The following is a 26,834-nucleotide window of genomic DNA, read 5'->3' as shown; positions in this document are numbered from 1 at the left end:
AGAGCAAAGCAAGGAGGTGCTGGCCCAGCGAGGAGCGGGAGGATGCCTGTTCCTTGAGAGCTGGTCCAGGCTGGGGGTGATCAGGCTCTCAAGGGCAGGGGGGCACGGTGCTATGGAGCGAGCAGATGTGCCTGCTGTGAGAAGCGGGGTGAAGCCTGCTGTGATGCGGCTCGCCGGAGTAAAAGGTGGTGAAGTGATGTGCACAGAGAACTCGGGCTCCGGGAAGGAGAAGGGAGATGAGGTGGAGCCTGCTGGTGAGCTGGAGAGGGGTGCTCACAAAGGAGGTCTTGCACCGAATTGTGCAGTTTTAGGATGGGTAATGTTGTGGCTGATCCTTCAGAACAACAACCAGCTAGCGCAGGAAAGATAACGTGTTTGGAACTGGAAGTCTAATCTGAATAAATAAAAAGGAATTTGGAGTCTTTTAATTATTCCTGACAAATAGATGAGGTAAGTGGGATAGATGTCAGAGAAGCCTGTGCTGGATTCCAGCAAACGCTGTTTGCTCAGCTTGACCCATGTGCTGGAGCAGCAGTGCTTGCAACAGAAGAGCTGGGCGTTGGGAAACCGAGGAGAAGGCAGGGGGGAGCGGGGTGCCAAACGGGGTGCTGGGGAGGGAGCTGGGAGGGCTGACCCGTGGGCTCAGCGGGGCAGAGCCAGGGACCGGGTCTGGTATTGACCCTTTGCATTGCACTGCCCTGAGCGCCCCGGGGCTGCCCGTGCGAGCAAAGGTTGCGGGATGGAGCATTGCCATCGCTGGCCTCTGCTGCAGGGCTGCTGTGAGAAACGCATCTCAGAGCTCGCCTCTGCTCCCCGGGCACGTGGCCAGCGCGGTGCCCTGCGGCCAGCACAGCAGTGATGGGAAACGTGCACATGGAAAGGGAGCAGAAGCCGTGAAAAATAAATAATAAAAAGAGTCCTGAAGCTGGGGAGAGGACTGGGAGATCCCTGAAAGCAATCTTCAAAGTAAAGCACGGAGCAAAGCGAGGAAGTACAGCGAGCCTTAGATAAATGGGAATATTTTGACTAATCCTCAAGGCTTGGAATTTGTGCTCGCACCAAGAAGGAGCGGGGGAGAAAGGAAGAGAGCTGTCTGCTCTCCTGAAACAACTCATCAGGGAAGCTGGAGGCTGGGGATAAGGCATGGTACTGCTGTGATGTGTTTTGCAGCTGTCTCGGAGGTTGGAGCGCTGCCTTTGGGGACAGCTCAGATTTCCTGCTGTAGCTGGCTGGGGAGGCACATGAATGCCGAAATGTGGGCTTGTTTTCTGAAAGCGTTGCCTGGTCTTAAAAACAGTAACGCGTAGGGTCCCAGCAGCTACAGACGCGCTGATACTTGCCAGGATTGTGGCAGCAGTGGTTTAAGGCTAAGTGGTCTGCTGGGGAGATCGCTCTGGGGAGGGCAGTGGTGTGGTGAGCGCGGCTGATGCGTGCCTGGAGAGCGTGGTGCTCCCTTGTGTGCCCGGTGCTGGAATTTCTAAGAACTTGTCCAGGGGAAGCACTTGCCTTTTTGTTACCCCTGAGTAACTTCAGGGCTTTTCTTTGCGGTGAAAGCATCTGCATCGCTTATTCTTTCTTTGTTGAGCTTTCACTGGCCTATGTAAGTGCTGACGGCAGGGCTGCCTTGTCTCAGTGCCCGGGCAGGCGGGCAGGGCACCCAGCCCAGGTGTGCCCACACCTCCTGGCCATGGCACTGCCCTGCTGAGTGCCCGAGTCCAGTGTGTCGGTCACCTCAGCCACACGTACAGCCACCCTTGTGCTGCCTGTGCACGTGCTGTGTGCTCATAAGGAAGGCGTTCGGGCGGCTACCTCTGCAGTCGCTCTCGCTGAAGGAGCAGTGTGCAGGTGTGGCCACGTGTGTGTTGTGTGAGGCAGGTAACTTGGCGATGAGGGGCTTCCCGACTTCACGCGTGGGTTTCTCCTGGCCTGATGTGGTGGTAGGTTTCTGTTCGATGGGAGGATGTGGCGTTTAATGGCTGGAAACCAGCTCAGTCCTCCTGCAGGGAGGTAAATGGAGGAATTGGTGTTCCTGTGTTTGGAAGCGGAGATGGCTGGCAGGGATTTTGGAGCAGTGTGCCTTCGTGCTAAGTGGTGGGTGTGCGTTGAGGTTGTCACAGTCACAGCTGACAATTCAGGAAGATAAAGGGAAAACTGTGTTTTGATCTGCTTTTGCTATGGAAGAGTATCTGGCGATACAGGCATGAGATGTGCTGTGTGAGGGGTTTGTTTGCAGCGAGGTTTGTGTCCATAACCACGCCTGCTGCTCGGTGCCACCGTCTGCAGCTGCAACCTGCAGCACGAGGCTCAGCCCCGCGGCACGCTGCTCGCTTTCCCTGCGGGGCCGTGCCACCGCCGAGCCTCCCCGTGCTGCCCCAGCCTGCTCTCGGCGATGCGGGTTCCTGCGCGTCCTTCTAGTCTTCACTTCCAGCACTGCTCTACCCTCCATAAAACCCGTGGCTTTGCAGAGAGCAGTGCCCGTGTGCCCCTGCAGCCTGCCAGCACATCACAGGGACCAGGGGCGCTGCTTGGGGCGTGGGACGGGGCGGCAGCAGAGCCATGGGTGCTCAGAGCCCCCACAACACCAGCTGACACAAGCCAGGGGTGTTGTGCCGCATGCAGGGCGCAGCCAATTTGGCATCAGCGTGGGGTTCCTCCCCGTGCTCCCTGACCTCGCTGGGTGCTCGAGGTTCCTGTGGACGCGGGGCCGCACCGCGCTGCGAGGTGTCCGTGTGGGGCTGGCCCCGGTGTGCGGCAGGAGCCGTGCCCGCGTGCTGCGCCTTGCTGGAGCTCCAGGTGGGCGGGCAGTTCATCAGTCCTCCTGCAGCATCTATGCAGATTGCAGTCTGAGCTTATTTTAGAAGAGCAGAAATCAGGAGCAATTAGCAATCTGCTTCGGGAGGAATTTATAAAAAGCAGACAGCAGCTACACCGCACGCAGCGCGCGGGGCTCCTTGCTGACTGCCAGGCCCCGTGGCCTGTGGGGCTGCACGAGCCGAGGCCGAACGGCATCTGTGTGCCAGCCGCTCTGCTGACAGCCCGCAGCTCACACAAAGCAGCTGCAAATGACTAACACGGGAGCTCCTGGGCTTGCTTTTTCTCTCGTGTGTTTTAGCTGCAAGGTGCAGTTTCGCAGCCTGAGGTACAAGGAGGGAGCTCTGGCAGCAGTGCTGTCAGCTGTGTGCGGCCCGGGGTTCAAACAAGGCTGCAGGAAGCTGAAGGGCAGGGACTGCTGCGGGCTGTGCTGCGGGGCTGGCCCCGCGCTGCCCGGCACGGCTCGGGTGGGTGCCAGCTCCCAGGGGGGGTCAGGCAGTGGGAGTTCGGGCTGGCACTGGGCAGGGTGTTTGAACGAAGGTCAGATCTGCTTCCAGGTGGTTAGTGTGCAAAGAATCAAACTGAAATCTTTATTTGCTTCACCCTGCTAGGATGGCACATTCTTTTTTTTTTCCTCTTTAAAGGCAATGTTATTTGATTTGTACCTCAGTCAGCCCAAAAGCCCCGTATTTTTTGCTTTGCATGAAGGGATGTGAATTCAGAGAACCTGAGAATTCTGCACATCTGAGTGTGAGCGGAAAAGAAGGAAGGTATTTGCTGTTTTTCTGCAGTGCTTCAGCAGAAGGAATGCTTACATCCAAACCTTGTCTTCCTTGCAAGTGCGATGAAAGGACAGCATGGCAGGAGAGCCCTCCAGAGACAGCACTGCAGACCTTCTGGCTATGTGCATACCAAGTGGATGCAGTAAAATATTTGTGGGATTATTTTCTAGGGGTGGCAGACACCTGCAGAGCCAGCTGACCTTAGCCAGAGCTGTAGCTGCTGGGAGCACGCCTTGGTCCGTGGTCCTTCGGGGAAAGCCACGCGTCTTGGTGCACATCGCCTGCATTTGCCTGCTGCCTCTCTGCCTCTCGTCAGCTGCCCTATTACCTTTGGAGCTTTAGTGCCCTTTGGTATTTTAGTGCCCTTTGGTATTTTCTGGGTGGGAATTTAATGCTTTCCTTTCGCTGCTGGCCCAGGGAGGGGTCCGCGGGAGCGTGCCCATGCCTTGCAGTAGCTCGGGGGTCTCTGCACAGTGAGGCGGTGCCAGGAGAAGGAAATGGGTGAAGGGTGAGCACAGAAGAACCAGTGTGGTCTGGGGACAAAAGTACAGTGTGCACCCGTGCCATCCCGCTGGCAAAGACAAGCGCAGCACGAGGCTGACCTGGCGCTGGGGCCAGCAGGAGCTGAGCTGGGCTGGGTGTGGAGGCGCCTGCCCTGCTGCAGTCGGTGCCGGCCCCTCCTCTGCTTGCTCTCGAGGATGCATTGTCTGGGAGGAGGAAGAGCTCTGTACCGACAGGATATTTCTGTGTTTTCATTCGTATTGTTTATCCATCTCCAGCTGGTTCTGTGCCCACTAATAAATAAAGCCTGGGATGCTGGGGAAGATGGTGAGAGGAGGCAATATGCTTTATGCTGATCTTCCTGGGGGAAGGAAGTAACGGGATCGCTCCGTGCCACAGGAGCTGAAGGCTCGTACAGAAACGAAGCGCTGAGGGTGATTCTCCCTCTGCTTTGTGGGCGGCAGCTGCACAAGCCAGTGATCCCAGTGCAGGGCATATTGTTAGCCTCCAGCTGAGCTGTCTGCAGCCTGAAATGTACTCAAGGTCTGTGGTGGATGATGAACTCGTCATGGAACAGTGCAGTGTGTGTTTGGGATCCTGTCTGGCATGGAAAGCCCTTTAGAGAGGCTCTGCACCTCGTGGTTTCTCCGTGCACACTCTTTGCCTTCTGAATGTCCGCGCAGTCCTGCAGTACCGCAGTGTGTCCGATATCTCAGGGAGTTTTTCTCAGCTGTTCCATTCAGCTGAAGCTGACCGTGCAGGTGCTAGGGAAGGGCTGTGCCGGCTCCCTCCTCTCACAGAAAGGCACCGAGGATGGAATTCCTCCTTATCTTCCTGCTTCCTTCCTGCAGTTTCCAAGCTGGCTGGGCCTGCGGACAGTGTTCTTTTATTGGCCATGGCATGGGTTTCTCTTACTTCTTCCAACGTGAGGCTTTTTCCAGGAAAGGAGGAGGAGTGCAGAGCAGTGTCAGCCTCGGCCTGACGTCTGGCTGAGGCAGCAGCAGGAGGAGGAGGAGGAGGAGGAGGAGGAGGCACCGTCGGTTCCCCAGATGACTGCGCGTGGTCGCGTGTGCCGCAGGGAGGTCGAGGGGCAGATCCCGGCAGCAGGCAGTGTGCGATGCGGGTTCTGCTGGAATCACACGGTGGGGATAATTCACCAGGAGGACATGGAGCCTTTCTAGGTGGTTAGGACATGCTCCAAGTGAGGTACCCTCAGCCCCTGGTGGTGCACAGGACGTTTTGGAGCGGGGGCACGATCATCTGCAGGGGTCACTCCGTGCCGCCTGGCTTCCCCTCCGTGGGGTCGGTGCTCAGCAGTTGCACTGCCTGGCCATTTGCTTTAATGCTCTTCCCGAAAGATGTGCCCGTTTCTTGCATTTCCAGCGCGTGTGCCTTACAAGCCTTCCTGCTCAGCGCTTTGCTCGGAGGTTTCACAGGGAGGATGCTCTGATCCCCTTGCCCATGCAGGGCGCACAGGCAGCGGCTCTGCTCGATGGCCCGGCCGTCCCCACCTTGGCAGCTTCCCCGTGCCCCCAGCCTTGGGCAGCGGCTGTTGTCAGACACGCCGAGTTCTTCGTGCTCCCGAACTGGAGACTGCTGTTCTGCACTTTGTTTTTACTTGTCATTTTCTGCGGCCTTCCCAGGCTGTGAGCCGTTTGGCCTTGGCGCAAAGCACGAGCGCATTTGCACGGCAGAATGGCACAGCCGGGGGCAGGAACGGCGAAGAGTGAGGAAACAATTTATTCCTGATCTGTAAAATTGGCCTAGCAATCCCTTCCTCCTCCTCAGAGGCTGGGTGAGGTTTGCAGTGCTGCAGTTTGCAAGTTGCTTTGAGATGCTAGACGAAAAGTTCTGCAAGGAATGATTGCACCTTACTCGTGTACAGACACAGAGGGGCAAGGCACCTGCCTGCACGAGGCTCCTTGCGGTGGGTTTGTGGCCGCCCAGACCCCTCGGCTGCCGCGGGGTGACCCGCACAGAGCTGGGGCTGTGCTGGGGGTGCTCTGCCGAGGGCTGGCAGCGCCCTGCCCGCAGGTACCCGCGGTGGCTGCAGCAGCCTCTGCCCCTGCAGCTGTGCAGCTTTCCCTGCCTGGAGTAAGGGGCGCGAGGTGCTGGAATGAACCACTTAATGATCTTCTTCTTCATTCCCTTTCGGTGGCTCGGGGTGCGATTCACATTCTTGTACAGCTCCCTTTCTTTCTCCAAGTTTAAATAGACTCTCTTTTGCATTTTAATAGCCCAAAGCAGAGAGTTCTGGTGACGTCAGCGGGGGCATTCAGCGCCTGAAAGGCTTCCTCCATCCGAGCTGGCAGGGACAATGCCCCTGGGCTGAATGCGCTGGTTTCTCAGCCGGGAAGGGGCCTCAGAGCTGCTGCACCCCCGAGCCCTGCGCAGAACGCCCTTCTCCCCAGGGAAAGGCACGCCATCTGCTTTCGTGGCACTTCCTTTTGTTCTTCTTAAATCTTGAGCAAACACAACAACTGGGCTCTTTGGCTCCTTCTTTCTAACGCTTTAACCGGCTCTTATGGATGTCTTGCTTCTTTCTTGTGTTCCTACCAAGCAAAGGCAGCGGTGCAGCAGCCAGCTGCCGGCCGTTCGGCTTTCCACCTCCCCTTCACGCTCCCGTTCCTGCATCCCTCACCCGGGAAAGCGCCTGACTTCGTAACCTGGCCTGCCTCCTGTCCAGCAAACCGAGCTGCTCGTGTCCTCTGAAAGCTGACGGGTCTGGTTTTGGCTCTGTTTCTTTTGTCAGACTTGCAGAGCAGCACAGCAACCTGCGTGCTGAAAAGCTGTGGGTGGCTGCTGCATGCCCCTAGCCCAGCACAGAGCTGGGACTGTTCTTTGTGAAGGGCTTTGCAATTCTCTTCTGAACGTTTCAGCCGGACCTGCTCTGACTCCTTCTCTGCCCCTTTGTAAACTCCACCAGTTTTTCCAAGGTGGTCAGAGAAATGTTTTCCTGTAGCTTAGGCCAGATCCGAATCAAGCATTCGTGCTGCTGGATGTCTCCTCCTGGCTGTGTTTAGTGAGGGATCGGCCTAACCCAGTCCGGGCAGTGTTTGCCTCGCCTCCTCTGTTGCGTTTATTTCCTTTTGTGTGTGCAGATGTGCGTTCTGTTCAGGTGCTGTGTAGTCACTACATCAGCACGCTTACAGCTGGCTGCGGGGCGCTGCGGGACGGGGCCTCTGAGGAGAGGCAGGGGATGCTCAGGAGGGTCCACGGGATGGGGGCTCGGAGCTGGCTGCTTCCCCGGGGTGGTGTCTGTGGGCTGGTGGCAGTTCGGCTCGTTGGAAACCAAGACAAGCCAAACCAGGAGCCACGTCTCGCATTGCTAAGTGCTTCCTTGGGCTCGTTCCATCCCCAGTCCCATAAATCGCAGCCCCCGGTACCTCAGTGCAATCAGTGCGGGGCAGCGTAGCCCAGACAACAAAGTGCACGGGGAGTAAATGAGATTTACGTCCCCTGTGTCGCTCACGGTCAGACAAAAGTGGAGGCAGATGCAGGCAGTTCAGCCTGTGGGGAACTGGGCTGTAGGTCACAGAGGTACTGGGGCTGCCCACGGTGTGCCCTGCAGCTGCTCAGCGCAGTGCCCCTCGCTGCCAGGGGATGCTGTTCTCCTTCACAGCTCTTGTGCTGTGTCCTCACTGCTGTCCCTAGGAGAAGAAGGAAAGGAAAGGTGGAGGCAGTGGGTGGTTACGGGGATGGTTAAATAAAGGAAGGACGTGTCCAAGCCACGCAGGGGAGGTGAGGGGGTGCTTGGAACGGGGCAGTCTCGTGGCTGGCAGCAGCAGGGCACTTGCTCAGCGTGCTGGCGTGTCAAGGTGTGACCCAGCTGTGGCAGCCTGTCCCCAGGCAGTGGGGCTTGGTCTTTGCTGTCCGTGCTCACCTGAACTCTGCTGGCCGTGTAACAGCAGACCCGTTTCCTAAACACTGCTTATCTCTGCGTTCAGGGAGATGGTATGTTCTTGCTCCTGCTTGCTTTAAAAAATAATTATAAAACATAATCTGCAAGTCCTGTTCTTTGCCGAGCTCCCACATTCATCTCCTGGGCTTGGTGTCAGGGTCTGAGGTCCTTGTGCTCCTTTTTACATTTTACATTTGTGTGAGCTGTGGCTGTGCTCTGCGAGGTACCAGACTAATCCTCCTGCTGGCTGGTCTCCTTACAAAGCAGGAGAAAACTTGAAAGTATAGAATCATAGAATCATAGAATCATAGAATATCCTGAGCTGGAAGGGACCCTTAAGGATCATCAAGTCCAACTCTTGACACCGCACAGGTCTACCCAAAAGTTCAGACCATGTGACTAAGTGCACAGTCCAATCTCTTCTTAAATTCAGACAGGCTCGGTGCAGTGACCACTTCCCTGGGGAGCCTGTTCCAGTGTGCAACCACCCTCTCTGTGAAGAACCCCCTCCTGACGTCCAGCCTAAATTTCCCCTGCCTCAGCTTAACCCCGTTCCCGCAGGTCCTGTCACTGGTGTTAATGGAGAAAAGGTCTCCTGCCTCTCGACACCCCCTTACGAGGAAGTTGTAGACTGTGATGAGGTCTCCCCTCAGTCTCCTCTTCTCCAGGCTGAACAGGCCCAGTGACCTCAGCCGTTCCTCGTACGTCTTCCCCTCCAGGCCTTTCACCATCTTCGTAGCCCTCCTCTGGACACTTTCCAACAGTTTCATGTCCTTTTTATACTGTGGTGCCCAGAACTGCACACAGTACTCGAGGTGAGGCCGCACCAGCGCAGAGTAGAGCGGGACAATCACCTCCCTTGACCTACTAGCGATGCCGTGCTTGATGCACCCCAGGACACGGTTGGCCCTCCTGGCTGCCAGGGCACACTGCTGGCTCATATTCAACTTGCTGTCTACCACGACCCCCAGATCCCTCTCTTCCAGGCTGCTCTCCAGCGTCTCATCGCCCAGTCTGTACATGCAGCCAGGGTTTCCCCGTCCCAGGTGCAGGACCGGCACTTGCTCTTATTGAACTTCATGCGGTTGGTGATCGCCCAGCTCTCCAACCTGTCCAGATCCCTCTGTAAGGCCTTTACGCCCTCATTTGAGTCCACAACTCCTCCAAGTTTGGTGAAGTATGTGCTTTGGCTGCCTAGATTTAGCCCCCAGAGCTTGTCTGGTCTCGGCAGCAGCTCGTGGTAAACCACAGCTTGGAAGTGAGGGTCAGCCGCAGCTCCAGCATCCCCCCCGGGGCCGTGGGTGACGACCTGCCGAAGGGGCTCTGCGTGTGCACGTTTCTCTTCCTGCAGAGAGGAAGGGAGAAGATCCGATTCAGGTTAATTTTTTAGTTTTCTGTGGAATGCAGTGAAATAAACCAGACCCTACTCCGAATGGGGGCAGCCTCAGGAGTTACCCAGGCTGGGTCTGAGGAGGCCGGCCCCGTGCCAATAGCGGGGTAAGGGTGATGCTCTGGTGAAGAATCGCAGCGCACACAGCTTCTCCTCTGCTGCAGATGTTTCTGGCCGCAGCCTCCCCAGCCCTGGGTCCCCTCCCACCACGATCCAGGGCTGTCACGGTGCCTCCCGGCCATCCCGCGGCGTGAGCAGCCCGCGTGTCCTGGCGGATCCCGGAGCTGCTGTGTGAGCGCTGGCTTTGACTCCTCGCTGGGTTCCTCTGTGCTTTTGTCTGGTCCCATTTAAACGGTTGCATTGGCACTACTGTATGTCCCGTATAGCTCAGGGGCTGCTGTAAGAAGTAGCTGTATTCTAAGATCTGTTTAAACATCCTCTTGCTGTAGTCCTTTTGGGCCAGGCCCCACCTTCAGCAATCCTGGGCTACTCCTGGAGTAACACTGCTGCTGCCCAAAGCCTCGGCCCCTGCCAGTGGCCCCAGGGCTTGCAGTGCCCAGGTTGTGCAGGGAATGACGGCAGGGCATCGATCCCACTGGGCAAGGAGGTGTTACGGGGTGTACAGAGGTGTTACGCACCGAGGTGGCACCTTTCTCTGCAAGAGTAAAGACTCATGGCTTTAAATGGATATTGCTGGCTTCATCCGCTGCCGCGGGCGTTGTGTGTTTTGAACCCAGAGCACCGCTGGCATCCCTTCTCCTCTGGAGGAGGGGGCCTGGCTGCTGGCTGCTCCCTGCTGTGTCCCCCTTCGCCCTTCCCCACCATGTTCCCAACGTGCTGCCGGCCCTGCTCCCGGCGGGGCGTTGTGAGCCCTGTCCTGACCGACCCATTCAGTGCCTGTGCTTCAGCTCCATTCTGCTCTGCGTGCTCCGCAGGGGTCGGACGTCTGGGCTTCTGGCTGCCCCCAGCAGGACGTGCACACCCGCGAGGACACGCACAGCTGCACATGCACGACTCCTCTGCTGCTGGCTGCATGACCGCCCGCTGTGGTTGGAGGTGTGCTGTGTGTGCAGGAGGCTGCTGCAAGATCCTGGGTCAGTTCTGACTGACAAGGCAATTATTGTGAAGAGAGAAGGAAAATTACTCTCCAGAAAGAATTACTGACTACAGGAGGGAGGCTGTCATACGGCTGGCTTTTCTGGACAGCTCACAGTTTAGGCCAAGGCTTGTTGGAGACTGAAGTCAAAGAAAACTTCTCTATGGCGAAGGTGAACTCGATATTGTACAGACTGAAAACTGGACCTCTGAGAGCTGGCGGCAGCCGGGCCATGAAGCAGGGGTTTGCTGCTCTGCCCCAGTTCGTAGGTGGGACTGAGCTCGCCGGGATGGCGCTCTGAGGAGTGACTCCCTGCTGGGGGAGGACAGCAAAAGCCTCTCCTGAGGGACTAACGAAAACTGCAGGATGCCGCCGATGTCTCTCAAAACAGCTCTGATCCCTGAGTGCTTCTGGTGGGAAGTTTGGAGCCAGGTTTGTGGAGCTGGCTCCTCTTGGCATCAGGCCCTCCTGCCTCATCTTCCGATGGAAATGTCTGCAGTTACCTTGACACAGCATGGGTGTTTCTTCAGTTATTGGAAGAAAAGGTATAAAATGACTAAATTCTGCTTTATGTTTTTCCTCTCTTCTCTAATAATGCTGAACATCTTGCCAAGTTCTTTAGAAAACAGTGCAGTCATCAGCGCATTGAATTCATTAGGGGCTGGCATTTAGGCGCTCAGTATGTGAGAGCTGCTGACGCCCCACGGAAAAATCTGCAGTCCGTTCACTTGAGGACCAGTTTTGCTTATGGATTTATCTGGGTGTTTTTTTGTCTATGCTTGAATTCATTTGGAAATTTGAAATTCTGTTTCTGTTTTTAAATCAAACATAATTGCAACACACCATCACATTTGTTGTCAGACAGTCCTGATCCGTGGAAAGTTTTGGTCCTGAGGCTATTAATATTAATACTATTTTTTTTCCCAGTTGCTGTCCAAGGAAAGCAGGCTTTCCAAGCAGGGAGAAGTTGCGTGCATTTGGGAGCGCTGCATGCTGATGGAAGAAAACGGGCTGCTTTGCTTCACCCAAAGCTTGTCCTGCATTTCTGCTGCACAGTGCCTTTCCAGCGCGAGCAAGTCTGCTTGCAGCTGATGGTGTGTGAGGAAAGCAAGCAGTCGGTGGCTTCTGCAGGTGCAGCCTGCAGCAGCCCCTGCCAAACGCCACCTCCCCGCCGGCCGAGCAAGCGCTGCCGCGTACGTGGCTCGCAAGCAGAGCGGGCTGTGAGCAGCAGCCTGTGAGATCCTCGGCTGTGGTCCTTCTCCGTGGGAGAGGTTTGACTGGTTCAAGTGCTTGACCAGCTTAATGACTTCAAGCCTCCATTGTCGCCACCTCAGCTTTGATCCGTGTTCCAGGGAGCTGTCTGGGAGCTGCCCGGCTCTGCCTTTGTTCTGCACATGGGCCGGGCGGTGCTGCGCAGAGCCTCTCCCCGGCTGCGGAGGGGCTGAACGCCACCAGCCTGTGCCAGCATTGGTGGCGTTGGTAGGGGCACAGAGCCCTCCCCGCTGGGGAGGAGAGGCTGCTGGAGTCCTGTTGTACCTGAGGATTTCTTCCCTCCTGCTACGTGGGAGCAGTGTGCTGGGGCATCTCCAGGGGCTCCGACAAGGCCGCTCGGTGGGTAAAGGCCTGTCAGAACAGTGCGACCCTGGGTGTGCTGTGACTGTCCCAGCACCCTGTTTTGAGCAAAACCGTGGTTTTTTAGGACTGTTCCTACATCCCCAGTGATAGTGTTCTGGACACGTTCTGCTGTCAGTTGTCTCCTGTTAGTACTTTAATTCATAAAATCATAATGGTATTTAGGTCCTGACAGGGGCTTTATGGAAGGGAAAGTGCAGAGCTTCAACTCTCACTTCAGCTCTGCCTTGTCAGAGACACCTGGAGTGACGAGGACTTGCCCAGCCCTGACCCCAAACTCCCCTTTTAAAAAAATTATTTTACAAAGCTTTCTTCAAGCCAGCAGTTTTTGTGTGCTCTGGTAGGAGTGCTTTGGTTTGAGGCTGCCAGTGGCTGCAGACCAAATGTGATGCTTTTTGCACGTACAAAGCAGGAAAAGGATGATTTTATTTTTTTTTCCTCCAGGATCCTCTCTTGCTGGCAGCCTTTGCAGCAAGCTCAGCCAAACCTCTCCTTCCTGAAGCAATGCCATAAATCGGGGCTGGCATTTGTCTTTCTAACACTACCGTTGCAGAACACAGACACTGCAACGCATCTGCTGCGTGCGGGGGAGTGTTCGTTAGGAGGCTGACTAACGAGGTGCATCTCTGAAGCAGGAAGGACACAGTTGTACTGGGGCACTGGTGTTAGTTGCAAGAAGGTGTTACAGGCAAGGCGGTGTTAAATATGCTTCTGAGCAGGAGGCCAGGAACAGCCCTGCGGCTCACTGCCATTCCCTTGTCACTTGAGCTTGTATGTAAAAAAATAGATTTCTCTTTGTTCATCATTTGTTGTGCGTATTTCCTTTCTGACCTATAAAGAAGGCTAGTAGACGTGCTAGTGCAAACTGCTCTGAAATTCTTTGAAGGAAGAAACAATGATGAGAAAGAGATGTTTTTCGTAAGATAAGGCGAACGTGAAGTTTCTTTTAACCAGAAAGAAACGAACGCAGTTTCCTGGAAGCTGTGTCTGCCAAAGCAGCGTGATGCCGCTTTGTCTGTAGGAACAGTGACAATCACAGGTGGCTTTTACAAAATAAATCACTTTTTGCCCCAGATCTGTTCCCACCAACTTTTCTTTGGCGTAGAGCACTCCTGTCTGGCGTCCTGCATGCCTGCAGATGGCCTTGGCTCGCGTGCTGTTAGGCGCAGAGCCCGTGGCCTGGAGGGGAGTGGGAAGTGAGGTGGCTGCAGGCAACTGCTCTGGAGCTTCCTCGGCTCCGACTATTTCTCTGGATCGCTGTGCTGATTGCAGCTCTGGTCTCTCAGGATGCCTGGTCTAGTTTCTGCAGGCTGGAGAGGAGGGGATAGGAAGAGAAGGCTGCCATGGCTGGCAGGGCTTTCTCTGCATGTGGCATTCCCTGTTACGGTGCCGCTGCCCGCGGGCTGGAAGGTTGCTCAGGCAGACCTTGGGCTTGTGTCGCTTTGCAGAAGGCTGCTGCTTGCTGCCCCAGTGCAGAGGCATTGGCGTCTCGGTCGGGGAAGGCACAAACGTCTCCCTGCACCCTTCTGACCAGTGGTTGCGTGTGGGTGTGCAGGACCTGTCTGTACTGGGATGGAGGAGCAAACACATCTCATGAAAATAAGACTCCAAAGAGCAGGCCGTGCTACGCACGCTTGTACACTGATGTCTGTGTGCATCTGTCAGCAGGGCTGCTGCTCCAGGAAGTGTGGCCGGTGGGAAAGAGCTGAGCTGGTTTATTTATCCGCTGGGTTTTCTGCGGAGGCGTTAGCTTTGCAGGGGAGTCTCATTAGAAACAAACCCGGCAGGTAACTGCAGAGAATGGGGAGGAAGACGGCCCGTGAGCAGCAGCTGGAGAGCCACAGTCATGTTTCTTATGCTGGGAAGCCGTGGCCCAGGGCACTCCTCATGGTGCTCCTCGTGGCTGCGGCCTGGGCTGGGGACACGCTGCTCCCGGCCTCCCCGCGCCCTGCGGGGCCTGCAGGGCAGGGAGTTTCTTCTGAGGAGGAAACTACTCAATTTAAGATCTAGTTTCACATGTTTTCACTTCCTTTTTCAGCAGTTACAAGCCAGGAGGTTACCTCAGAGCCCAGCACATGGTGCCCTAAGAGCCCACGTGGGCAAGAAGGCCCAGCCCGGCGGTGTGGTGTGGTGTGGTGTGATGGAGCCCCCCGGCCTGTCTCCTGCCGCACCCGGCTAAACTGGGGGTTAAAAAAATGCACGAAAAAAGTTGAATGAAAGAAAGCCAATGCTATAGGATCAGGGTTTGGACTTGAGCAGTGTTTTTCTTCCCTATTTTTTAATTATTTTCTGAAATCTGAAACTTCCAGCTTTGGATTAAAGGCTTGTCTCTGTGTTGCTAAGAGCCAAATACCTTGTCTGCTTCTGGACAGGATTGCCAATAGCAGCACGTGTGAGGAGGGAGACATGGTTACTCGCCGTGAGCCATTTGCTCTGCTCCTTCCCTGGGTCTCTCAAGCACCTCTGCCACCAGGGGTGCTCCGCGGGCAGTGCTTTGCTCCAGGTGCTCCCGTCTGTGTAGCTCCAGTGGCCCCACTGGCATTTTAATTCTGAACCAGGCCCAGCGCTGTGTTGGATGGTGTACATGTATGCAAGGGCTCTGCCGAGGGGAACGGTGCATATGGTTGAAAAACAGGATGGCAAAGTGCTAGAAAATACATAAGAGGCAGTTCTGCTGGAAGAGGGTTGGGTGTTTAGTGAAAGAAAAACGTGCTCAGTCTGGAGGAGAAAATAAAAGAAGCTTGGAGTCAAGTAGCCCTTGCAGTGTATTCCATATTTGTAGAAGAACTGGATTCTCCTTTGAGTCCAACTTGCCATATTATATTTGCAATAAACTATTGGGTCTAATCCCAGTTGTGAGGAAAATAATGGGTTTTGTTGCCAAGCATATTTTCTCACTTGTCACGAATCAGTGGGGTGAAACATATGTTACAGGAACAGCTCTCCTAGACTGTCCATTTTGGAGATCAGCTGAAGACATTGTTCTCCTGGACAGAGAGTTCAGCATCTTCTCAGGCACTAGGTTTCCTTCAAAATCACCTGTGTTCTTTGTGTGTATTGTTCAGGGCAGTAAATGCCGCAGTTCTTGTTGATCTCTGAGCCTTAGAGGCGATTCTATTTTATGGTGTTTAAAAATAACATTGTAGGTATCTTCTTTTTTTTTTAATGCATTTCTGAGTTTTTTTGCAAGCAACCTGTCTCAGCTCTGGGCTGCAGAGGTGCGGTGCAGGCCAGAGGAGGCCCAATGCCACTGCTGCTCCGCTCCGCGGCCAGGCCCAGGCCTGCTCCTGCCACCCCATGGGCGCTGAGCCCCTCAGCTTGGTCCCACTGTGCAGAGGCAGCCGGGGCAGGAGGAGGTTCCTGGCAGCCTTCATCGCGCCCCGTTGCCAGAGAAACCCTGCTTTTGTCCGTGGCATCCGAGCAGCTGCCCGACGCCGAGCCTGGCGCTGGCGGGGCCCTGCGGCGGGGGCCTGCCGACAATGGGACCTCCTGGGGAAGGAGCGTGCTCGGCCTGGCGAGACCAACCCTGCCAGGAGGCCCCGCGGGGCGAGGACAGAGTCACACAACTGTAGGGCTTGGAAGGGCCCTCCAGAGATCCTTGGGTCCAACCCCTGAAGGATGGGCAGGTCGCGTCGGCTGCAGCACCGCTGCATGGCGGGGACCGTGCTGCTGGCCCCAGGCTTCCCTCCTGGCTTGTGCTGCCCTGCTGTGACTCTCAGTTTCAGTACAGGCTACCGACCCTCACGAGCTTTAACTTTCAGGCTTCTTCCACTGCAATTTTTTTACCTGCTTTTCCCTGTGTAGGATTGGTTTTGCTTCATAAGCCTGTCCAAAACTTGCGATATGATGCTCATTTGTGGACTTTGTAACAGGTCTGTTTTATTTCAGATAAATTCTGAGTTACTACCTTACTCAAATTAGAAACTTTCCTCATTAGAAACTTTGCTTAGTAGATAAACAGTGAGAAATGCCTTCTTATGGCATTTCTGAGCCAGCAAGTGGTCTCCAGAACAGACAGGACTATTCAGGTATGATAACTCCTGCCGAACATAAAGCAGTTCTGGAAGGTGAGGTGACCTGCCAGCACATGCCGGTAGCAGTTCACGTCTGGGGGGATTATTGCTTTTTTTTTTTTTGTTCACTTTTCTGCAGATGAAAGTTGCTCAGCCGCTGTGGAGGAGGGAGTGGTGTTTCTCCGCTTGGTGAGTCCATCACCAAGGTTGCCTTGGTTGGAATTTCCCTTGTTCTGCCCTTTGCAAATGCCCTAAGCCTTACTCAGGGGTGTTTCCTTCTGTGTTTCTTATTACCTCATCTCCCCATGAGACCAATTTTTTTTTTTAACCCTGGATTCCTAAAGAAGCCAAGCACAGGCTGTTGCTCTGCGTTCATGTGCAACACCCGCCAGTAGCTTTGGTGGCCAGAACCAGGGTTCTCGTGTCTGTCTTATGTATGGCATATTCATGAGAAAATATGGCTGGGGAGGAAAAAAATATCTCAACTTCCTCCACAAAATAGCAGCAGGAAAATCTCCCCCAGGAGCTCACTCCTTACTAGACACCAGAGAGCTCGTATGGGTCAGAACAACCTTGAGTGCCCCGGCCAGGGACAACTCCAGCGGGCACCCTCTGGTGGGGCTGGTCCTGCTGCAGTGCCCGTGCTGCTCTCTTTGGGCAGCAGGCTCTGGCGGGATCTGCCTGAATTTGTCACACTGGGGCAAATACACAGATTGATATAAAGGTTGGCAGGTTGTGAGCTTCGTGTTACAGGTATGACAACAGAAAGCGCTGCTATTCGTTATCAGGTTGTTTGCCCTCAGATGCGATGAGGAAAGGTGCAATTACCAACAGTGATTCTGCTGTTTAGCTTGCAGTTGTTTCACTCAGACTTACTTTGATTTTTTGTTCAAGATTTTACTGTTTATGAAGAAAGTAATTGTTAGAGTAGATGTACATGGCAAAGTAGGGTGCCAATCAGCTTACAACCATAGCATCATTTAGGTTGGAAAAGACCCATAACATCATCAGGTCCACCCTGGATTTTGTGGGTGTGTGTTTGTTTCCATTGTGGTTGATGCCAGTTAAGGAGCCTGGCCTTTATCAGCATTTGAGGTAAGAAGTATTGGAGCCAGGGGTTACTGGAAGAGGGAGAGACTTGCAGTATAACTTCTGGAGAATGTGGTTGTCTCATTTACTGCATTTGCTAGGATGAAATCCTAGCTCCATTGAAGTTGGTGGGAGTTTTGCCACAGTTTCATCCATGGCCAGGATTTCAACATCGTGTTTGTGAGTTTCTGAAACTCAGAGTTTCTCTTGCCCAGGAGAATATATGAAATATATGAGGACACAGTAAGGGAATAATAAAAACAGACACCACTGGTAAAAGTTGCATTAAACTAGCAGCATTCATCTGGGGGTTTCATTGTTAGATTAAAAAAAAAAAAAAAAAGAAAAAAAAGAAGGAAAATAACCTTCAGTAAACTGAGGGCGGACCCGGTGGAAGTAGCAACACGTTAATAATGACCTGGAACTGAGCGTACTGTATTCATCTTGACCTCTCCACACAAGCATGTTACTTCTCATTTGAATGCTCAAATTGGCCACAGTTAGCCCCAAAGAATTCTGTTCTTTGTAAAGCACTGCATCAGCTGTGTTGTCAGAGGTATGTTATTTGAACGCGTGTAATCACACTGTCTCTGTGCATCCTGCCAATATTGTCCTCACTGGGGAAGGGATGAGATGAGCAGTCTAGGATAGGAAAAAATGAGATTTAACCTGATCTACTGGCCAGCACGTCAGCATCAACCCAAGCAGCACTGTTCCAGAGCCTTGAAAAACCTAGAGAAAGTGCCTGTTTTCATTGGCACGCCTGTGGATGCCAGTTTCCAGCCCGAATGCAGCGCTCCCTGAAGATGGGAGGGTTGGTCTTGCTGTGGTGTAGTCACACTGGCTCCAGGATTTCTGAAGGTCCGTGTCTGAAGTCAAACACCAGTACCTCAGGTTCAGTTGGTTCCATTGCTGGTGCGAGCTGCCCTCACCCCGGGCTGCCGCAGTAAGAGTGGGGCTCAGCCGTTGTCGTGCTGCCAGCCCCGTGTGCTGTAGCCAGAGAGAGCACTTTGGAGAAGGTCTGTGTCAAGAAAACGATGACAAAAACACTTTTCCCTGGAGATCTTTCTCCCACTTTGTGCAACCGACCTCTCTGTTGACACTGGTTGAGCTCTGCCGCTGCGCGCGGGCATCGCGGCGGCTGCTGCCTGATAGATGTCTGAGCAGCTGCAAATCCTCGTGTGGCAGCGTGGGAGCAGTGCCTGGTGTTACAAAGGCCGCATCAGAAAGGATTGCTTCCTCTCTGTAGCTCTTTGCCATTGTCTGTATTAGCCCAGTGTTTTGTTGCGAGTCATGCACAAGATTTCAGCCGGGTTCAGTTTTGTAACTGGGTTGTAACAATCGCAATGTCAAAATACAGCTCCCCTGAGCCCACGCCTCCTTCCACCGGCGTGTAGGGCCGCCGAGGAGCTGCCACCCAGACATCCAGCCCAGCTGGCCACGAGCAGCTCCATGTCCCCAGCACGGTGTCATCAGCTGCCATCCTCAGCGCAGCGACGTCGCGTCACACGCCTCCGGCTGCCTGGCCCAGGACACTACAGTTTTTTGATTTCTCACCTGACTTTCTTCATGGCCCGTCTGCTCATCTCATGCTAGTACTGATTTAAATCATTGCTTTCTTGGGGCTGTTTCCACTTTGGGGCTGTTTCCACTCCCCTTCCTATATTTGTACCCAACAACTGCATACCCACTCAGCTCTCAGTTTTCTGAAAGGTTTTGAATAACTCCAAGTTTCTGGGTTGTGGATTTTTTTTTTGATTGCAATTTTTACTGTTGCCATTCATTTATAAACCCACCGTAGCTTAGATGTCTGAGGTTTTTCTCGTAATAAGATTTTCTGGTAATCTTGGATTGACCGTGGGATCTGTCATCCAGGCTCTGCAAGGGCCGTAGGCTCCTGCCTGGGGAGATTTGAAAGTCTTGGAGGCTGAGGTTTTGCCCGGCTAATATTGGGTGTGAAGACACCAGAGCTCTGTGCTGCCTGGTGGGGTGTCCCGTCCCGTCCCGTCCCGTCCCATCGTGTCCCGTCCCGCTGGCTGCCCTGCCAGCCTGTCCTCGGGGAGGGCTGCGGGGCTGCCCTGCGTCCCCCCTGACAACCCCGTCCCTGCTGGCATCTCCCCTGGCCGGGTGCGTGGCCTGGTAGTAACGAGCAGTCAGTGGGTGCGGGGTGGGGTAATTAATTTGAAAATAGTTAGCAAAGCCAGCTCCCCAGGACTTCTGAGTGCAGATGTTCCGTGTCTCGGCTGGATTAGCAGTCCTGCCGTTTGTCCGGAGCGTTGTTGCTGTCCCTTCATTTGCCAAGGAATTTTGTTTTCTCCGATATCCCTGCCATTGTATTTCAGAAGAGCTGAGGAAATAATTTGTCTTGCTTTTGCTGCCTCTGATTCTGCATTTTAAGTGGCAGGACTGCTCACACTGCAAATTGCTTTCTTACAAACAGAGCCAAACAAACTGGGGGAAGAAGCAGCAAACGTGGAGAGCCGGTCGTTCGGCGGAGTTCAGGGAACTCGGGGGGCTTTCTAGCACACTTGTTGGGAGAACAGCTCATTTTGGCCTTCTTACTTGGCCCTGTTTGTGGTTTCATATATTGTGTATGGAACTGTGGGATTATTTCACACGAACGGGTGTGGAAATGTGACCAGCCACACGACTTTCTTCATGCTTTGCTTTCTGCTTTTTGGCAAATGCTTTTAGCTCGTCCTAAAGCAAACGTTCCTGCAAATTTCATGTTCAACAACACAAACTGTGAGGCAGCTATACTCCTGGTGGACTTGTGGTGTTTGTGTTTACGTCCTAATGGTGATGGATAAAAGCCAGAGCTGGAGAGTTTTTCTAGTGAGGTTTGCTTGTCATGGCAAGGAGCCTTTTTTTGTCCTAGCAATGAAAGCCATAAGCGTGGGGTTTAAAAATAAATAAATAAGAATATCATTTTGGAACCAAGACAGAGTCCAGGCAGGGCTTGGGCTATGTCATTGAGACATGTTTAGCACCGTTTAGACGGCCAGGCAGGGCACGGGCAGGAGGGGTGCTGTCATGGCGAGCCACGGGGTGGAGGGGACGGTCCCTGAGTGATGGTGAGCACCCGGTGGGCTGCCAGCACCTCGGCTCCTGCTTGTGGCCTTCGCTGTGCCTCCAGAGAGCGTGAGCTGTCCTGTGCCCAGCTGCCTGTGCTTTGGGCTTGTCTTACTCAGGTCTCTCCTGAGAAGCATTTCTCCGTGAGGTGAGTCGGCCGAGTCGAGCCAGGCAGTGTGAGGCCTGCACGCTGGGCTGGCGCCCATCATGGCACCCGGGGTGCTGGTTGTGCCCTCCTCCTGTCCTGCCTGGCTGCCAGCCCCGAGGGAGGCCGCAGGGCACCGGGCGCTGTCGGCGGGGCTGGGCCCCAGCTCCACCTCGAGGCAGGACATACGGGTGTCCTCTGAGTGCGCCGTGTTCCCTAGGCAGCAGGCAGGAAGGGTGGAAAAAGGCTTTTCTGCCGGCCTGGATTGTTCATTATTTTCTGAAAAGCCTACTTAAGAGCAAGTGCATTTTAATTGAAACGAGGGTGCCTCTTGCATGCAGCAGAGCAGTAACTATGGGAGCGGGGAGCAGCGAGGAAGGCTCTGTCAGGTGCCGCGCTCGTGAGTGACTGACTCACGGAGCCCTCTGGAGCTCAGAAGAACGTCGTTTTCTGTGTTATTGCTGCTGCCTGCTGCATCAATGATGCCAGTAACCCTTAATTTTGTTTTCAATTGCAACCCTTCTCCGTTTAAAATGCACCATGAGTCCTAAGGGTGAGTGGCCGTCTCCACCTGCCTGTGTGGCAGCTCGGCGCCCAGTGGCTGCGGGGTCGCTGCTAATGGGCTCTGGGTCTGCGGGGGCCGCTCGCTGCCGCGGTGTCCTCAGGTGCTGCTGGCCCCAGTGAACTTGTGCAGGGGAGCTTGGAAATGTCACAGCAGTGCCTCACAGGCAAAAATTCTGCTGAAGACAGTCAAAATGTGCCTCTCCTGGTGCCCGGCTGACCAAGAGCACCCTTGCTGCAGCCTTGCTGAGGTGCTGCGTGTCGCTGGTGGCTGAGCTGCCTTGAGTGACCACTGCCAGAGATGAGGAGACATTGTGTCAGACACGAAGATCAAATGGGCAGCAGAAGCTCAGATCTGGGAAAAAATAGGGAGATTTTGGAAACTGAAAAGATTGGAGAAGCATTATTGATATTCTTTGTATTTCTGTGCATTGCCACAATTGTTAAGAGCTGTTCTAGAAACCACCTCAGGCTGTAATCCTCTATGACGAGGGAACTAGAGACCAAATTTGTGTTAAAAAAAAAAAAAAATCTATATCAAACTTGCTCAGCAGAGCAGAGAGCTGTAAAGCAAGTCCTGTGTTGGCACCAGCAGGAGTGGGAATGTAAAATCCATATGGGATGTAATGAAATTTTCACTGACCTTGTGTGGGAAGGAAACTCTTGTCAGCAGGGGAATGTGAAGGTTTTAAAAATGTTTTGTTACGAAACCGGTACCTTTGTATCCTGGAGGAACGTAGCAGAGATGTTTAGGAGGCTTAATCCACAGGCAGCTCCCCTTTCCCCCCGAGCTCCGGTGAATGCCACCGCTCGCTGCCCAGGGCTTGGCGGCGCGGAGCAGCGCCGTGCAACCATCGTGCTGCCCCAGGGGAGCCGTCTCCGAGGAGCTCTGCGGATGACAGCGCCAGCTGGCCATCTCGCATCCCGTCCCTGCTCGGCTGCAAAGCTGGGGGCTGCAGGAAGCCACGGCTGCGTAGGTGGCCGTGAGGTGTCACCGCTCAGAGCAGGCTTTCTGATGACAGCAGAGCTGCAGTGCTGCGTACACGAGACCTTTCTGAAAAGCCTGGGCTGTTTTTCAGCAGCAATTGCAGTCCCAGCTACCAGGGACGGGACCAGCCTTCAGGCGTGACGCCTGACTTCTGCAATGTGGAAGCTTCTCCGGGCGTTGTGGTCCATGTCTGTAGCAAAACCAGGGTTACTATTGCCCCGTGGTGTTAAAGCATCCTTGCCCCCACGTAGCAGAAGCAGCAGTGAAGCGCTCCGGGTGCCCCTGTGCGGCTCCTGCAGAGGAACCCTGCAGCACCACAAGCTGCGTGTGGGCCAGGCTGTGGGGCAAATCCCAAAGAGGTCAGCGTGTCCTCAGTGCTGGCTCTGTGCGGGTGCCCAGGGGGATCCCGCGGCAGGTGACTGATTAAATTTGGAGTTACCTTTTTGTTTTCAGCACGCTCATTATTTCCAAGGAGCTTTTGCTTTTAGGTGACCTTCATGCAGCCTGCAGCCTCCGGTCCCGTTCCTGCCCTTGCCAAATGACCCAGTAATGAGGTTGCTGCGGGTGCCCTTGTTCCTGCAGCTCTCTGAGCTCACCTGTCAGGCTCGGAGGGGCTCGCTGTTTGGTATGTGAAGGGATGTTGAAGAAGAACACATCCTCACCACAGCAGTTTTAACCTCCTCCACGTGGGATCCTTGCAAATTTAAAGAGCTCGGAATTGTCCATAAATGGTTTATGATTTCAGTCAGTGCTCTGCATGACTGTTATGTAAAACCTTGCCAGTTCAGCAGCCAGCACGGAGCAATGACTGCTGATGTGCCACTGCAGCCACCAGCTCTGCAGGGCAGGGGGTGAGGAGTGCCTCTATAGCGCCGGCTTTCTGCAGTTCCTTGTCAGCTCCTCTGCAGGTGTTCAGGTGACAGGGGAGCAAACAGCGAGTTGGTTTGTAAGTGAAGAATTCAGAATTTCAGGTGGTAATAGACAAATTGAAGCATCGTTGTCTAGTTTCAAGTAGGCGGTTGAACAGCTCTGAGGGTCTGTGTACTTATGCAGCTGTTTATGTTGACAAAGAACAAGGTTTTAATATGAGGCTGGTGAATGAAATTCTTCAGCTCTCACTTGGAAAAAAAATCTGTTGACTTTAATAAGCCTTGGATTAAATCTCAGGCGCGTGAGGGAGCCTGCTCTAGCAATGCCTGTGAGATTTCCTCTATGACAAGACAGACAACCCTCCTGTGAGTGTTTGTTGCTTACGCTGTGTTTTCTTTTCCTCTTGTGTGCATTCAGAGATCCGCACTCAGCTGGTGGAGCAGTTCAAATGCCTGGAGCAGCAGTCGGAGTCGCGCCTGCAGCTGCTGCAGGACCTGCAGGAGTTCTTCCGCAGGAAGGCTGAGATAGAGCTGGAGTACTCCCGGAGCCTGGAGAAGCTGGCTGAGCGGTTCTCCTCCAAGATACGCAGCTCCAGAGAGCACCAGTTCAAGTAAGCAGCGTTTGCAGGAGCAGGGGGGTGCAAAACCAAGGGTCAGAAACTGGTTCAAGTGCTAGGTGTGAGAGCTTTTCAGGACTTCTGCTGCAGCAATACTGAGCTGTGCTGCTGGAGTTGGGCTTCCTAGGTACTTCTTTGAGCAGTAGAATAAAAAATATGGATTGGGGGCTTGGAAAGAGTCATGGCCCTTGTATTTTTTTTTTAAAGGCTTGAATTCGGTCACTGATTTGATTGTGTGAATAATGGTAGGCCCATTTCATAAACCCTGGTTTCTGTGTGCAGCCCAATCTTTCAGTGTCAGAACGCTTCCCATTGCTCATAGATCTGCTTACAGGCTCAGACTTGGAAGCAGCTGCTGGAAATCTAATTTATTACAGTTTTTTTGAAAATGAAATATGTATGCTTTCCATGTAAATATTTTAAAACAAAGCTTTGAAATGGGACGTATGAGTTGGATCTGGAATAGTGTGAAACTCAAACTGATGATGAAAATTACAAAATCCCTGAATGTGTGAACGTGTGCAAGTTTTCAAAAGCAGTCTCTTCAGTGTAACCACACTTTCAAGCTTGCCTAAAACGAGAGATCCAAAAAAAGGAAGCTCGAGGCAGGATCTGAGCCTGGAGGTGAGCGGGTTTTGCAGCCAGGATCTGGAGTCAGTGCTGCTGGTGGCTGGGACTCCCAGGCTCCTGGCCACGCCGCGGTCCTCTCGGAGGAGCTGCTCCCTGGTCTCCTGCACCCCGCAGGTGTGCTCCCTGTGGCCTGTTGGGGACGGCAGGCTGGGGTCTGCAGGACAAGGCTCTGTGAGCACATGTGCAATTCAGCAGCCGCCGAGCTCATCGTCGGAGCTGCTGGCCGTGTTCCTCACAAGGACCAGAGAGAGAGGGAGCCAGGACCAGCCCTCCCTGGCTCCTCTTGGGGCACGGGGCTCCTGCTGGCAGCGCGAGCGGTGCCCCCGTGCCCTGGCCGTTGGGGTCTGGGTGCTGGCACCACGCAGCAGCACTGCAGCACGGAGGCTGGTGCTCCCCGTGGCTGGTTCCCCTGCAGCGCTTTGAAACTCCCGGCCTTTGTCTCCCCACTGGCTGCATCCGTAAAATATTCTTTCATCAGGGAGCGTGTCCTTTGCTGGAGATGAAGCTGGTGTAATTGGCCAACAACTACAGCCACTTTCCTAGAAAACAGGTCTTTGCCTGCCGGATGCACTTAGCTTGCTAGCCCCTGGCACTTTGTGATCTTTCTGACCTCCCGTGATTATTTTTCCCCATTTCAGCCGCAGCAGCAGCAATTTCTGCTGTTTCATTACCGAATCCTATTTATTCCATATTACTAAATCCCATTTAATCTGTTTACTCGGTCTCTCCAGTGAGCAAGGATTTGCTGTTGTCTTATGCATAAGGCTGCTCAACACGAGCTGCCGTTCAGGTTCTCTCTGTCCTTTCTGCAGCTGGCTGCTGCTTGCCAGCTGTGCGCTGCTGTCTCGTATGTCAGGGATAACGATCCTGGGGAAGGAGCTGTTGGGTTTGGGCTCACAAAGTTGTTCTTGGAAAGATGGGCACCTGCGAAGGCCGCCTGTGTGTGTGCCTCCTGTCAGCTGAGAGCCGCATCAGGGCACTTCTGAGAGAGCTGGGGGCATTGCTTATCTTATGTAAGATGCCAGGAAGGCGCTCTGTACTGTACAGTGTCTGCAGGTGACTGATTCTCTGCTTCTGTAAAACACCCAGGCCGCAGGGCCCAGTGCTTTGCAGGGTATTGGCAGCGTTCATAGGGTCAGCTGGATTTGTGCACGCTTCTGCCCAGTCCTCGGATGCCTCGCTCCGTCTCAAGAGAGGGACACCAATGTTTTCTGTCCAAACCTCTTTGTCCCTGCCTGTTGGTAGGTTCATGTGCAGCGTGTTCATTGCAGAGGAAGGCAGTGCAATGCCACGGCACGTGCTCACTGGTCTCGGAGCCCAGCCCCAGCACAGCACGGCGGTGTGACCAGAGGAAGTGGTGTAGGTGAAGTGCTGGCAATGAATCGTTTCAGCTGCCTTGTTCAGAGGGTCTCAGCGTGTGGCTGTCACACAGGGGTGTTCTGCTTTGCGTGTATCATTTTTGAAAATTTTGATTTGGTTTAATACTAAATGCAATGCGTGGGAAAACAGCGCAGGCTGGTTTTCGTGTTGTTGAAACGGAATGTGTCAAGATTACTCGCTCTCATTATGTGTGAAATACTCACAGAAATTTCCCTCAGAGGAGAGTTTTTCTGACCCCCTCTGGCTTCCAGGCGGGTTGGGGGCTCGGATGCCCCTCGGCTGCTGTCCCGGCAGAGCCAGGCGTGGACGTGCTCGCTCTCGTGGCTCTCTGGCTCCGGGGCACTTCTGGGTTTCCCAACCCGCCATGTGCTGCAGTTCACGGGAGCCTTTGTTGTCTGCAGCGTGGGCTGGATTAACGCGGCGGTAAATATTCAGCATACATGAATATTTTCATGTTGTGCACAGACACTTCGTGTTAACATTGGATTTAAAACGTTTTCTCCAGCACTGTTTAGCGGACTAAATGCGATGCAACAGATTGCGTGGCAAATGGGCTCTGTTCTGAGAGGAAAGTGACAGCTGTATTAATAGCACGAAGCGGAAAGAAGCAGCAAAACTCCCCTCCCTGGCAGAGCCTCGAAGGGATTGCTGCCTCCCTGACCTCACTGCTTCATCGTAGGGAAGAGGCAGGTTTCCCATCTCATCCAGACCAGTGGATGGCGAGGAAGGGCGCGCTCCTGAATTACCAGCCAGCTCTGCCGGGCTGTGGTTGCCCTCCAAGAGCCCTCCCTCTCCTTGTGGCCACCAAGTGGCCATGTCTTCCCCCTGTGCAGGGCTCTGGGGCTGCTGGCCATGCAGGGCAGCTCCACGGGCTGGCAGAGGGCACGTCCCAGGCCATTTCTTCTGGAGCCCTACCAAAACTGGGGGCAGTTCCAGCTACACCCGCCTCAGCAGCTGAGTTACAAGGTGCGGGCATTGCTACAGCTCAGAGCTGACCTGGGCAGACGCAGCAGTGATGGGGAGACGTAAGGGTGAGCAGGAATTGCCCTTCAGCAAGGGCCAGCGTGAGTCACTGGCGCTGGGGCAGGGGAGGGTTGGCTGGAGCCAGTTATGCTGCAAGTCGTTATGCCAGGGTAATTAATTCACCTGTGTCTGGTGCCATATCAGCATTGTGCTTGGGACAAGTCCAGTGCTCAAAATAAAACCTGTCAAAGCACTGCAGATAAGCGGGTGGCTGTCGTCTTACTTGTCTGGGATTCCAAAGGTTGGGGAAATTGTGGAACCGCTCTCAGACTTTGCTTTCTCCCTAACAAGTAGGGCAAGATCTGGCCCCCTGGTTTAGTGGCAGAGAGTGGGG

General features: G+C 54.1%; 1 protein-coding gene across 1 annotated transcript in view; it reads left to right on the top strand.

Moving 5' to 3' along the window:
- The window catches only part of SRGAP3 (SLIT-ROBO Rho GTPase activating protein 3), a 95,426-nt gene that overhangs the window by 20,159 nt on the left and 48,433 nt on the right, over positions 1 to 26,834 (top strand). The window contains exon 2 of the mRNA XM_084292976.1: positions 23,269 to 23,461. Coding sequence (XP_084149102.1) covers positions 23,269 to 23,461 — 193 coding nt within the window. The remainder of the gene's footprint in view (positions 1 to 23,268; positions 23,462 to 26,834) is intronic.

The sequence above is a fragment of the Netta rufina genome (assembly GCF_964035555.1).
Source record: "Netta rufina genome assembly, chromosome: 10".
Classification (NCBI taxonomy): domain Eukaryota; kingdom Metazoa; phylum Chordata; class Aves; order Anseriformes; family Anatidae; genus Netta; species Netta rufina.
The sequence above is the reverse complement of the archived record's forward strand: the minus strand, read 5'-3'. Positions and strand labels throughout refer to the sequence as shown.